This window comes from Hirundo rustica, chromosome 2, assembly GCF_015227805.2.
Source record: "Hirundo rustica isolate bHirRus1 chromosome 2, bHirRus1.pri.v3, whole genome shotgun sequence".
Taxonomy (NCBI): Eukaryota; Metazoa; Chordata; class Aves; order Passeriformes; family Hirundinidae; genus Hirundo; species Hirundo rustica.
In genome coordinates, this window is record NC_053451.1 from 15,616,826 (window position 1) to 15,631,702 (window position 14,877).

Here is a 14,877-nt window from a genome sequence, read left to right on the forward strand (position 1 = left end):
GTTCATGGCAAGATCCCACCATGCTCTGCTATACCCACGTAGATTCTTTCTAACCGGTTGGTCTTTCCCCTTTGGTGCCACCTTTGCTTTCCCCCATAAAAACCCCAGCTTCTGCCCAGTTCAGGAGGGAGCTGTTGTCCCTGGCCTCCTTCACAGGGTGCTGGATAATAAAGGCTATTCCTGTGGAATCACCATACAGCACTCCTATTCCTCACGTCTCAGAGTCGGCCAGGGATACGCTCACAAGGCAGAGCTGAAATCACTACTTAGGGCTGATCACTTGCAGCCACAGGCTGTGCCCACCCTGCTGAGGTTACCCAGAGGCTGAAGGAATGCTTGCATCTTGCTGAGATTACCCAGCAGCTGGAGGAATGTCCGAGACCCCTAGAAGACTGTCTCTGGCGAGACCTCTCTCTGGGAAGGTTGCAGCATTCCAGGTTGGACCAACAGACCCCCCAGCAGGCCACCAACAATAACCTACACTGAACCATTATACACAAACCACATCCTTAAAACACTCACTTCATAGCCAGAAGAGAATGCAACAGCTACCTCAAAGCAGGGAACTGTTCCTTGTTCTTGCACTGCTCCTTTAAGCAACAATCTCAAAAGCCCTGAGGCTCAGGAAAGATGCTTGGGGAGCTGGGGTCCCAGCCACATGCCCTGCTTAGCTCAGCACAGTTTCATTCACAACAGTGGATGTGACCATGCCCAAATTACACAAAGGAGTCACTAAGTGCTTTGTAAGAGATAAGGATTGCTTTAATCAATCTTCCCCAAATGGCTGCATACCAATTATTTCACCCCCTATTAAAAGGGGAGTGATGAAAAAAACAATAAAATAAAATTTAAAAAACCCCAACACTCTCTTCAAGCTGAACTTACCTCTTTGCAAACACTATTTCCTCACCCCTTTATTTGAAGCCTCAGCACAAGTGGCGTGCAACCACAGGTTCTGATCATGGAGCAGCACACCCAGTGCCTTTATTAGACAGGTAACACTGGGAAACAGGAGATCCAGAACCTCCTTACAATAACCAACCCATCAAAAGGAAATTCCCAAAGGAGTTTGATACTCACATTCTTCTTTTAGCACTCACCGTTACATTTCTGACTACAGCGTGGCAGGTACACTACCTTAGACAGAGTATCCCTACAAGCTGTTACAGCTGAAAGGCATTGGCCCTCCCACCATCTCTGCAGTTGCAGCTGATTTAGAAATGGAGAGGACATGCCAAGAAGAAGTATTTCCTCCAGTCCTCAGTGAGCTTCATTTCCAATCACAATTAGTCCAGTTATGTGCTGTTGACACCTGTGAGAGGCCAGCATGTTCTGGATGCATTCCTAGAGAACATTATATAGTTGAGTTCCACCGTGGAAGATGTCATTCCAAGCACTCTGTGGTACAGCATCAAGCCCAGTGCACCAGCACAACAGCACCTTCTCCTCACACAGGCTCGTGATTTCAATATAAATGCCAGTATAGGCACAGCATAATACAACCAACTTTAATCAAAAGGAAACACCAAATCATAGAATCATCAAAGATCTCTACTGTCCCTGCACAGAACATCCCCAATAAGCCCACCAAGTGCCCAAGAGCATTGTCCAAACCCTTCTTGAACTCTGGCAGACTTGGGGCAATGACCACTTCCTCGGCAAGTGTGTTCCAGCACCCAACCAGGTCTGGATGAAAAACCTTTTCTTAATATCCAACCTAAACTTCCCTTGAAACTCCAGCCGTTTCCTCGGGTCCTGTCACTGGTCACCATAGAAAAGCGATCTCCCCCTCCTGAGGAAGCTGTTGACTGCAGCGAGGCCACTGCTCAGTCTCTTCTTCAGGCTGAACAGACCAAATGCCCTCAGCTGTTTCTCATATGGCTTCCTCTGCAGGCCCTTCACCATCTTCACAGCCCTCCTTTGGATTCTCTCCAACAGCTTTAGATCTTTCTTATATTGGGGTACCCAAAGCTGAACACAGGACATGAGGTAAGGCAGCAACAGTTTCTTGAAACCAAAGTGCTGTACCAATCCTCCCTGTACCACAACACCAACCTATTCTATCCTCTGTGCTCACTGTGCTGTCTTCCCCTTCAAGGCTTCACTGTGGTATTTTCCCCTTCAAGGCTTAACAGACCTTTTCACTGGGGTTTATTAACTGATAGCGGCACATACCACACAGCCAAACAAGGCTCAGCATGACTGCTTCCAGTTCACGTTCCAACAGGTTCTAAAAATAAGTGTACAAAATGTACATCCTACCCCAGAAAGGCTAGGCTTATGGAAACTGGTCTTTTTTCCTCACTTACTTTGGCAGTCACTAGAAACAGTCTCTACCAACCTATCAAACCTGCTGGCAGACTGACCACCACTGACCTGCAGCATGAACTCATTGAGAACTGGCATCAGTTGTGGGAGTGGGGGAGGGTGTATCTCTCAAAGCTATAATAATTGTTCAAAACTAGTGCCTCACTTCATAAAGGCATGGGTAAGGCTAACAAAAAGATGTGGCTAACAGGGAAAATGTAGTGCCTTCCCAGAGCCTATATTCTTTGGTCTGCCATGATTTCTCCAGGAGACAAGGGCATCCGCACATACTTGCTCCCCCCCATTCCAAAAGTTCACCTCAAGTGCTAAATTTCATTCAGAGATAATTGTTTCCTTCTGACACTTCAGAAAAATCATCTGTGTTGGAACTGTATGTGCTTGTACACAGAGAAAGGAAAACAACAGCCCGTGTAAAACGCACCCAACATGCTATCGCAAACCAAAAATTAAAGCAGGATGGCAAACACCATCCAAGCAGAGGACTCAGAAGAGGTGCTTCTGGCAGAGAACCATCACATGCATCTGAACCCTGTGTCTGGCACTGCAGGTTCAAGGATGAAGACTGAAGGAGGGTGGCAGAGACCAATAAGCAGAGGTGGGGGGGGACACACTAAGCACAAGACTGGATATGAGTCTGTAAGACTTTCCACCATCAAAGCCAATGGGGATACTCAGGAAGCATCACCTTACCTAGGGATAATCATTGCAAGCAAAGCATATAATTTTAATTCACCATTCTCATCGCCTCCCATCATTAACTGGGAAGAGGGAGAAATCCACCCAGAGACATGGGCGTGCCTGCTAAGCCAGCATTAATAAAATATTTGCTGTATGTGTACCTTCAAGTACAACTGGGCTACATATTTCAAACAGTTTCAGGCAAACAAACCTATTTCCTAACTCAGAATTAGTTCTACAGATAACTCCAGCTACTAAATGTGTCAGTGGCAGGAAAAGTGTTAGGGATTTATGTAGTACATAGATCTAACAACCTACCTGCAGAAAAACAAACAAATCAAAAAAACTCAGTAACTACCACCATCACACAAAAGCATACATTTTTATTAAAAAGAAACAAACTTGTGTGTAAAGCAAATGCTTCTTCACACAAGAATGTTTCTTCACACAATATGCCTTAGCAAGGAAACCAGCTACAAAACTAAAGTTTACTGAAAATTGAGGGGACACTGAGATGAGGAACTCTTATTCTAAATGACAATCTCTTCCCTTAACACTGCATTTTTAGCTATGTCAAAACCAAATTTGATTTTTCCAACGCTCCTGTGGTATGCTTTAAGTGAGCACTCTCCTAAAAAATACCTGCTGTGTGTTGCAAGTGCCAGTGATCCAGCAATTATGATAAGCATTTCTGAGTACCTCATCAAAAGAAGTTGTAGAACTGCATTACTGACTTTGCTCCACAGACACAAATTCATAACCAGTATGCTGCTTTTGAAAACAAAGCCCTTATATCCTTTCCATTTCTTGGCTGTTTGTGAAGTTTTCTTTAAAGATTTATGAAACTCTTGCCATTAACTTGACAACTGTTGCTTTACAAGCCATTTACCCATTATTATATCTTTTACAAGAGAATCTAATTTTTAAACCAAATCTAGGCACTGCACATAGCTAACACCTCCTACTGTACATAAACCTGCTAATATCAAAAGCAAAAAGACCAACAGTCACTATTCTAGGCACCAAAAAATGGGAGACTCAGTATGGGAAGTTGCAAGAATACTTTTAAAGTATACTGAAGAAGAGGGGAAAAAAAAAAAGGGGGGGGGGGGGGGGGGGGGAGGGAAGTGGCAGGGGGAAACCCACAAACCAACAGAAACACACAAAAAACACTCCAGAAAATAAAACAAACAAACAAAAAGTTGGTGTTTTTTTAATTAAGAAACTAAGCATCATTTGAAGTCTGAGACAATAAATAACAGAGGGGAGAGAAAGTTTCTAAGCAGATTAACACAAACCAGCACAAACTGTACAATTATATTTAAAAAGACATGCATAATTTTAGTTTAACTCTCCTTAGTTTAATTCCTATTTCACTTCTACATTTTTTAATCTTCTTCTGACCTTAATACTCCCTTACTAAAACAAAACTTTCTCTGAAAGACATACTCGTGTAGTCAGAATTCTCCATATGCAGGAAGTTACACCCACCTCCTCCCTGCTTACAAGTTAAATAAAGTCTCCAAAGTAACAGAGAAACAATAGACATTATTTTAAGGGAAGATCTCCAGAAAGCTGTGACCCTCCCCACTTTCATAAAGGAAAAGATAAAAATTCACACATAGCAGAGCATCTCCTATAGACTTCAAATGCCACAGCCCAAGAAAAGTGGGAGGTCACTACTGCCTGCATGCTCTTCTTACTCCAGGTGCACTTTTTCCTTTCAAAGCACAAGCAGAACAACAAGGGGGACGTGGTACACTAAATTCAAAGCCTTCTGTGTTTTCGACACCATAACAATTTAGATGCCATTAAGTGATTTGGCTGCATAGGTCTGAAAATGTTGAGACACCTCCCAATGGAATTTTAATGTTTTTTATTATATGTAATTGAAGTCATGGGAACAGTTGACTCAACACACTCCCCCATTATTTTCTGAATACTTCGACCCAAAAAAACCCACATCAGTTCTAGATTTCTGTACTACCTGGCTTAGGAAGAAAACTTGGTATCCTATGACATACACTGTTCATCAAAATAAAGCCAAAGGATGAATGTACACGGAACACATTACCAAAAAATCTAGGGTTTTTAATTAGGAAATGCTAAATCCCATAAAGATTAATTTGTAATTATAAGGCCTTCCCTCTGTTCTTGCCCGATTCTTAGAAGAGAATCGCTAGCTTTCCAAAGTCACTCAGTAAGTTGCTTATTGTCTCTTCTCATCAACTAAGGGAAACTATTCAAATCTGGCTCTTATAACACCTGGCACAGAGCAGCAAGTAAAATCTTCCATTTTCCTACCCTTGAAGATCACCTTCAGACAGATCAGCAACTTGGCTGCTGACATGACCAAAAGCAATCTTTGAGCTAGGAAACCAGCAACACAATGTTTCTCAAAGTAAGATAGCTAGAGGGAAAAGTGGGAGTGGTGTTTCTTTGTGGTGCTGATGGGTGTTGATATTTTTTTCTAAATGAACCTTATACTGCATTGTTGCTCCTGAAATAAAAATTAAAACTGTTAGAGCAAGATAAAAGAAGCTGAACCCCAAAAAAGACAAAACTGACATGAAATCAAATCTCACAAGAATTATGAGTTAAATGACTGCACAGTAAGTGAGAACAGGATTTTTCAGTGGTGTAGAAGACACTCACAAATGCCTCTGGACCTAGTGTGATGGATCCCTGCAACTCGTCAGCCCAGACAGGCAGGAGAATCTCAACAGAGCAGCACCAGAACTGCAGAGCTTGGCAATAGGACAAATATCCTGGAATGTTGCAGTAGCCCTCCTGTTAAAGGGTAGAAATGAGCCACAACACACACTCTATTTCATCAACATGAAAGGGGTCCTGGTTTATTCCTCTTCACAATTCATCCATCCTGACTCCAACTGCTCACTGACTGTCTGCAGCAATCTCCCACTGCTGGTTTTCTTTGCAGACCCTGACTGCAGGTATTTCCTTGCAGAGCTTGACTGCAGGTTCCAACAGCTGGCTCTAAGTGTAGACCCAGACTGACCTCACAGAAGCAATTCTCTCCTGTTTCATCAATCCTCCTGAACCATTCCTTCAGCATCTCCTTCCTCAGGATTCTTCCTCGAGGACCACCCCCAACCAGCCAACTCACTCCTTTTATCACGCTCATCTTTATTGGATATAGCTGTGACTCATCAGGGGCAAGGTTGCCTGCAATCCCCTCTACACCACGAAGTCTCCCCACCCACACCTCTGCAAAGGGCAAAATAAAGGCAAGAATTCAAAGCAAATCTTTCAACTCTGGACAAGCATAATACAAACAAAACAAATGATACTCTGATTGAATGGTGCTGACACCCACAATTACTTCAGTTTTCTTCCAGCCCCCTGGAAAAGCTCATACCCTGCCAGAAGCCTAATTCCAGGGAAAGCTGATGGTAGCCAAGGAAACGGTATCATACTGAAATTTAACCTGCAGATTTCTCTGGAACTATTCTCTGGAATTAAAAAGCAGTTAATAATGGATAAATAAAGCCTGTGCTCCAGCTTAAACACAGTATTCCCCAAAGGCTCCTGTGGCCTTGTACACCAGCCTCAGCAACCAAAGAAACACAGGAGCTATTGCTCCTACCCACATTATTTAGTGATCTTCCTCACAAAGTTGTTTTTTTTTTTCTCTGCAGACTCAGTCATCTAAAAATGAGAAGATATGAAAATGCATTAAGTATTCCTTATCTGTTAACATGAACCAATTTCTTAAAAACTGTTTCTTTCCTTCTTGAAAATTTCTGTTTTGAAGAGCCAAGGAGCAGGGCTGAACACATGGAGCAGAGATAACTATAAGCAGACAAAAATGCAAACTTACTCAGCACTACCCAATGGCATCCAGGATCTTTAGTTTTTTACCAGTCCTAATGAAACAAAATCTTTAAAAGATTCAAAAAACTTATCACGCACTCTTTATCACAATTTAACACCAAGAAGAAATACTTTCCAACTGTCTCCTTTATTAGTTCTGCAAATATTATTGATTTTTTTATCTGTAAAATCCCAAACTACAATAACCAGTTTTTCAAACAAAAGACTTGCTCACAACAGGCTTAAAAAAAATAAAACCATTAAGCTTAAGGCTTAATTTTGTTTTGATAGCACCAAATCTCATATCCTGAAAATAACAACAAAATAATTTGTGCTGTATTTGCAACCAGTCTTATTGTCTACAAAATACGGTAAGACCAGACACCAGTGAATTCCCTGTAGGGTGTGTGGTTAAGGCATTAGGAGTATTGGGAGTAGCAGACACAAAGAGAAGTCAAATTCCATAATTAGAACAGAGAAATTTGATATAACCTCTTCCACATTACAGGTTATATTTACATTTCTCCAGTTTACAATGATGAAGCCATCTTGCATTTACCTCCTTGGAAAATTAGTTCTGCAGTCTTCACATCTGAAGGCAAAAAAATCTATTTATCTTCTAAGCTTGCCCCAAGCCTGCACTACCAAAAACATGTCCCAAGTTTTCTATCTGCAGAGCCTTCCAGACAGGATACTTGGCATGCCTTTCCTTGCCTAGTATTTATTCTTTGAGGGGGCAAATAAGGCACTTTTCAGAGTCTTCATTTTGATAAATTAGATTGTTCTTCTCACCTGGTTTTACCTCCAGAGTTGGGATTAATTTTTTGTTGTTGTTTTAAATTACTTTTACCCATCAGAGACACCAATTGCTGCCTCAGCTCTCTCTTCCCTACACCCTTCTCAGAGAGTATGGTCTACTGTCAATATAGGCTCCAGACCCCAACATTCCTCTTAAAAAGGAGGAGGTCACGACTGATAGCAGACTCAGTGTCAAACACCAGTTTTACAGCAACAACAGAAAACTCAAGGCTTCCATCCATTACTGTTGAGCCTCACAAGTCAACAGCACTCCATAAGTCACATTTTCTCTCTCTGCTCATAAAAGGTGTACCTAACAGCTTTTTGTTACTTCAAAGTTTTCTTTCAAATTACAGTGTAATGGCTTCATGTTTGCAAATTTCTGTTTCCCAAATTAGTGTAGTGGTTTGAAGTATTAGAAGTATTTACTCTTTTCTGCAGTTAGACAGGATTAGGAGAGAAGCAAAGCAGGCTCAAAAGGGTATTGTCATGGGTTAGCACAGTTTAATTTTTTAGTCATAGAGGAATGGGGAAAGATGTTCCGGGTCAGGACCTGGGAATTGCTTTAGAAAGGACAGGGATCTATCAGAGGGTTAGTTAGAATATTGGCATCTAGTTTGACCACTAAAAATGTCAGTTGTGACTTTGGGAGGATACACATAAAACCCCTTGATTTCCTGCAGGTCACTTTTTTTTCCTTTGGCCAGAGAGAGAAAGGTAATACCGTGTGGTAGCCAGGGGTTGGCCGGACCCCTGATAAGAGCTGTGGGCCCCATTTAGGCCAAGGCCACCCCAATTTACACTGAGGGATGGGCCAAAAAGGCATTTCTGATCTTGCCTGGGGTTTTTTGATTCCGGACTACCCTGGCGCTCTGATCTCTGATGTTTCTGGGTGAGTTCTTCCCCCCCTCACCAGCTCGGCCTTGAAAATCTTAGCACCATGAGCTGCAGCGAGAGAGGAAAAGACTCTGGGCAGATTTAACCCTTTCCTGGCAACATGAAGCCTTGAAAGCCTAACCCTTTCCTGAGAGAGAAAACAAAAAGACAGAGTGAACATAAAGAAGAAACAGCACGAAGTCAGTGGAGCCGGGCCCCTGATAAGAATATCCCATAAGAGAACTGTTCTAAGTTGTCAGTAGGATCCATGACTCTAAGAGAGACTCCTCCTAAAGACTAGTGAAAGACTGTTTTTAAATGGTGAAACTGACTGACAATTACAAGTTTTATCTCTTTATGTTGTTTTGTAGGAAAGTTAACAGTTTGTAAGGGAAGGGAAGAGTGTTTTTAGAGTTTCATTCTGTTTTGTTTCAGTTTTTTCCCCTCAACTTTCATTTCCCATTCTTTTAGTGTGTTAATAAAACTATTTGTTCATTTTTAAGCTTGAGCCTGCTTTGCTTTTCTCCTAATCTCTCTCCCACAGAAAAAAAAAAAACAAAAACGCTAAGACCACTACACTAAATTTGGCAACCAGAATTTAGCGAACATGAAACCACTACAGGTATAAAGACAGGTTTATTAACACAACTACAAGAGAGAAAAAATTAATAAGAATCAGTATGAAACCTTCAAAACACTTCCTCTTCCCCCTACAACTGTTCACTTTCCTACTAACAGCATAGAGAGACAAAACCTGGGATTTTCAGTCAGTTTCACAACTTTAAAATAGTCTTTCATCAGTTCTTAGGGAGAGGAGCCTCTCTCAGAAATCCCATGGAGACACTGCCACAAGAAACAGTTCTTTGGGTGGCTGCCATGTCACAAATTTGCAGCCACCTAGAAATCCTGCAAACCATGAAGTCCATCCTATTTGGCATATTTTCCCCCAGCTGCGCTCATGGGCATATCAGCTTTTTTAGGGTACAGTTTAAGGATAACCGTTCTAGTATAAAACAAAGGTCCTCTTCATCTAGCTCTAAATTCATCTTCACCTCAAGAAACAGAGGTATTCTTTTTCCCTGGGGGCAGAAGGCTACATATATCTTTCTCACTATCTTCCTCTGTTCAAAATTCTCCATTGGATCACACCAAGATCAGCTCAGGGATATTTTAGTCCAGTCTCCATGGCCTCACAAGAGAAGTACAGCCCAAACTGGGCAACTCCTCAATCTTCCTTCCACTTACAGAGATTTTTACTCTCTCTCTCTCCCTTCACTGACTTCAGTCTTATGCTGCATCTCTCCACGTTTCACTCTGTCCTTTTCCTCTCACTTGAGGAGACGGTCAATGTCCTCAGGTCTCATTTGTGCAGTGAAAGAGTTAAGATCTTGCCTGGGTCTCCTCCTCTCGGGCTGCAGCTCATGGTGTTGGATTTCAGAGCCTTCAGTAGCATCACCTGGAGAGACTGGAGCGGCTGGAGAAGCTGGAGAAACCGCAGCCAGGATTTCAGCAGCTAGGTAGTCTGATGGACGCCTCCTCCCACCCTTCCGTGGCATGGGGTGTGCCCAGCCCAGCCCGGGTCCGGAGCTGCTCCCAGGGGCCTGGCGGACACCTCCCTCAGCCCAGGCCAGCGGATGTTAAGGTCAGCTGGATGTTAGGTGGCCTCCCCTTCCCCCACCAGCAGCTGCTGGGGCCTGGGGAGCAGCGCAGGCCCAGCCCGGCTAGCACGGGGGTGGAGCGGCCGTGGAGCGGCCGGCCTCGCCCAGCCCGCTGTACAGAGCGCGGCAGGCTCGTTGTTACCTGCTCCTCAGGCAGGAAGGAAAAGGGAAATTCCCAGGCCCACCTCAACTTGATACGTGTATCCAAAAAGGCACACCCAGCTTCCTCAGTGGTTACACAATGTGTCAATATCTAAAAATTAGCCCACGATAGGTCCCTGTCCTCTCCAAAGGAAATTCTAAGGTCCGTAGCGGGAACTGTTTCCTCTTTACCTCAAAACCAAGCTGCATCAAGCCATAACGGAGAGATTAATTAAAACTTTCTTTCTCTTATCAGTTAAGGGATACAATTTCCTTAAAACAGATTAAAAACATTTATGTATTTACTGATATTCAAGCATGTCCAGCCTCACTCAAATCAAAGTGAATGCTTCAGATGAGACAAGCAATCTACACCGGTCCCAATTTTTACAGCCTGAGACTTGACCTTCAGTATTTTTGCCACTGCCCACAGCAGTTCTGTAAACAGTTTAGCATTTGTATTATAGTTATTGTCTCAGTTTTGGAGATAAATTTCAGGAGAAAACGCCTTGGAATGAGTGTTTCCTCTAAGGAGAAAGGGCTTCAGTAACTCCCTTTTCTTCTGGCAATGAGAGAAATGGGTATCAGGAGATGAAAGTGAAAAAAAAGTAAAACTGTTTATTAACAAAGCAAGATACCCACAAAGCACAGGAAAAAAATTTTAAAAATTCAACCTTACACCCCACCTCCACCTCACCACATGTCTGGAAGGCAAAGATGGCAGCTGCCCTTCTTCATCTCTGGGAAGGGAGGAGAAAAAAAGAGTTCACACAGCAGCTGGGAACCTGTCAGATTTCTGCTGTGGGTCTTCTCCTTGCAGAAGGCAAAGTTGGCAGAGTTTAATGTCCTTTATTGTGTTGGTTCAGCTCTCAGAGGTCTTGGGTTTGGGGCAGTCCCCCTGCCAATTCCCCAGAGGAGCCAAATAGGAAAACAAGCCAAGCTGAAAACAATTCAAGGGGGCCAAAAAAAACCAAAAACAAAAACAAAACAAAACAAAACAAAACAAAAAAAAAAAAAAAAAAAAAAAAAAAAAAAAAAAAAAAAAAAAACAAACAAACAAAAAAAAAACCACCAAACCAAACAAACAAAAAAACCCCAAGCACAACAAAGCACAGCCCCTCCGAGAGGTTTTCCTGGTACAGCCTCCAGGCTGTCTGAATGTAGTGGTTTTACGTTCGCTAAATTCTGGTTGCCAAATTCAGTGTAGTGGTCTTAGTGTTTATTCTTTTTTCTGTGGGAGAGTGATTAGGAGAAAAGCAAAGCAGGCTCAAGCTTAAAAAATGAACAAATAGTTTTATTAACACACACTGAAAGAATAAAAAAAAAAAAAGGAAAGAAAGTTGGGGGAAAAAAAAGAAAACCCAAACTAAAACAGAATGGAACTTCAAAACACTCTTCCTTCTCCCTACAAACTATTAACTTTCTTACAAAACAATATAGAAAGACACAGCTTGTGATTTTCAGTCATAAACTTTCATTACTTTAGGAGAAAAGTCTCTCTAGACTCTCATGGGGACACGTGCTACAACTCAAAATAGTCCATTGGCTTTAAATGTCACACATCTGCAACTGCCCAGAGTTTTTGCAGATTGTGCTGTTTTATCCATTAGCAGCCTTGGCTACCTATGGGCCTCTCAGTGTATCTGGGGTGCTGCTTACCAATACTTCTTCTAGTCTAAAATCATCTTCGTCTCAAAGGCTGAGACCTCATTTTAACTCAGAAGCGAGGGTTTTAAAGTTCTCAATTAAATCTCAATTACATCAGTCCTCAATTTTGATTAGAATTAGCATTCTCCCTGACAACATTAAGATGCTACAAAGAACAGTCCATTTCTCTATAGCTTACCCCAGAGAAGTCCAGTTAAAAATGTCCACTTCTTCAATCCTATTCCAATAATATTTTTGGTTCTTTCACTTCTAACCCACTGACTTCATATGCTGTCTGTTATATGTACCCTCTGTTTTCTTTCTTCTCTCTCAGGGAAGGGCTGTGCTTTAGAAGCTCCATGTTGCTAGGAAAGGTTCAACCTGCCCAGGCCTGCAGTGGCCGTGCGCTCTCTGCCCCGCGCTGCAGAGATGTAAAGCCGCGCCGATGACAGAATTCGGTGGAAGTCCCCTTTTCCACACCCCGCTCTCAGCCAGGGCGGCCGGCTCGGAGCTGCCACGAAGCTGTGAGCAGGAGGCATTGCTGAGCTGCTCTCTTTTCTCTCGGGCCGGCAGAAGGGGCTCAGCCCGGGCCGCTCTCTCCCTGCGGCAGCGGCTCCCGGAGGCGCGGCCGCTCGGAGGCAGCGGGGCCTGGCCCGGGCCCTGCCGCCCGCGGGGCTGCCCCAGGGCTGTCCTAGCAGGAACGGAGAGACTGCCCGGGCAGGAGGGTTTTAAACTGGGCCGCCCAGAGTCGCATTTTGTATCTTTATTGGTTAAAATAGCTGCCAATATCTTGGCTAGCTTTCTGATAGGTCCCTGTCCTCAACTCCCCCCCGCCCCAAGGAGCTCTAAGGTCCTGGCAGGGAAAAACATTCCACATCTCTCTATAACTAGAAATAAAACTGTGCCAACCCATGATACTGGAGCACGCCAGAGAGAAATTGAACAGTGCCCGTGCCCTGCATTCCTAAGCTCCGGTTCCACCCCCCGGTTCATTTTAAAGATACCACAGCCATTTCTGGGCATAAAGCAGATGATAAGGGAATAAAGTATCATCATAAAATCACCCCAAGACAGCAATGAATTAATTTAAAGGTGTTTGATAGAGCCTAAGTATCATTTGAGTATGTTTTTAGAAACAGTTTAGACTGATTTCAAAGTAAAATGGTCTGATTTAATTTTACCTTGCTATTCACCAGCAATTACACTTTTCTCTCCAGGCTCAGCTGTCCACTGATTTTCTTGCAAACACCTTCAGAAAAGCATCAATTCCTCTGACCCTAATGAACACCTCCTGAACTGGATCAGGGATGTTATGATGACAGCCAGGGTGAGCCAGCAATCCTCCTTCCCTCGTGGCACAATAGGAATAGCACCTGCCCCTCTCCCACCCACCCATCTCATCTTGCGCATTCACCAAATAAAACCCATGCAGGCAAGTGCTGACTTTTGTCAGAAATATTGCTTCAGCCTGGATTCCACAACAGGAGGCTGTCAGCTCAGAGATGTGACCACAACTAAGAAAAACACTCCACATGTGAAAAAGGAGAAACTGGCTTTTCAGATGCTATGGCTGGCAGGGAAAAGGAAAAAAATCCTGACAACTTATATTACCACTATGAGAACAAAAGAAGACTATGCCAAAGAAGAAACAAATCTAAACAAAAGTGAAAGAAACTGCCAGTGTTTAGGTCACCCCGGAAGACTTCACAATTCTCTCACTCACATGTTTATGTTTCTGGGCCTCTTGTTTGGTCTTTTAGGCTTTTTAATTCCCCTCCATACTGTTCTATATAAAATTTGAATATTAAATTTTAATTTGGGGGATGGGTGTTTCATTTTGTTTTGTCTTTTTTTTAAATGAAGTAAAGCTGGAATGCTCGTGATAAATCTGGATGTCGCGATTACAGACAAATCGTCATCTTCAAATTGCTGGCAATCAAGCACTAGAAGAAAAGCAACAATGAAAGAAACATAATTTGGAGCTCCAAATTCTTGGTTTAAAAAGCTTGTTCTTAAACAACTTCAGCATCATCATCCTTTTAAGACGTAATGGAACTGAGGACAGATTTGGCAAAAGAAAACAATAAAATTATGATGCTACAAGATGTGTCATTAAAAGCTACTTTATTCCACTTCATATTTAAGAGAACTGGGCAGCAGACAGACAAGGCGCACATAGGAGAGCTGCAAAAGAGTATCAAACAAACTTCAAAACAACCCAACAGCGTAATGCATCTGACAGGTCTAGATGCTCACTAATACTATGCATGCACAAACCCCTCACATTTCCATACTGGAAGTATTCAACAATTAGACAACAATCAATCAACACTTAGTACATTTAAATTTACAACACCTTTAAAAGAAAAACAAAAAAACCCCAGCAAAATAATGAATGCTTTTTAAAACTCACAACCTTTTAATTGCATTGCATTTTCTTTCCTTCATCAGTTTACCTTCTCCTAATAACACTGTATTCTCCATTGTTTACAAATGTTTACATAAACAAATATGTACACATTATATGGAACATATACTAAAGAGGTTTTTCCAAGGGAAAAACAAAAAAACCAAAAACAAACAAACAAAACAAGCAAACAAACAAACCTAGAAGCCATGACTTAGTTCCTGAGGAGCTTTAAAAAAATAACTACTATGAAATCAAACCTTTAACAACAATACTTCAAAAAAATCTACTTCCCCTTGTTTTCTCAGGTAAGGCATAGGGTTCAAATAGCTTGCAGTTACATTTGAATGATGAGAAAGAAAGCAGAATGCAATAATACTTTCAGTTCAGGACTCTCTGTTTCCGATCCAAAACTGCAGCTACAAACAAATTTACATAACTAGGCACAGACAAGAGAACAAGTCAGCCATTAGTCATTTGTCACAAAATTGTATTATGGTATCTGACCAG

General features: G+C 42.3%; 1 protein-coding gene across 8 annotated transcripts in view; it reads right to left on the reverse strand.

The window, feature by feature from the left end:
• The window catches only part of APP (amyloid beta precursor protein), a 211,836-nt gene that overhangs the window by 186,856 nt on the left and 10,103 nt on the right, over positions 1 to 14,877 (reverse strand). Inside the window, exon 1 of one of the 8 annotated variants that reach the window (XM_040055534.1) lies at positions 6,026 to 6,110. The exons of 6 other annotated variants lie outside the window; for them this stretch is intronic. In XM_040055534.1, coding sequence (XP_039911468.1) covers positions 6,026 to 6,082 — 57 coding nt within the window. In that variant the 5' untranslated portion in view covers positions 6,083 to 6,110. Of the gene's footprint in view, positions 1 to 6,025; positions 6,111 to 14,877 lie in introns of those variants that run through there. One more of the 8 variants, XM_058419333.1, reaches the window with a different exon arrangement.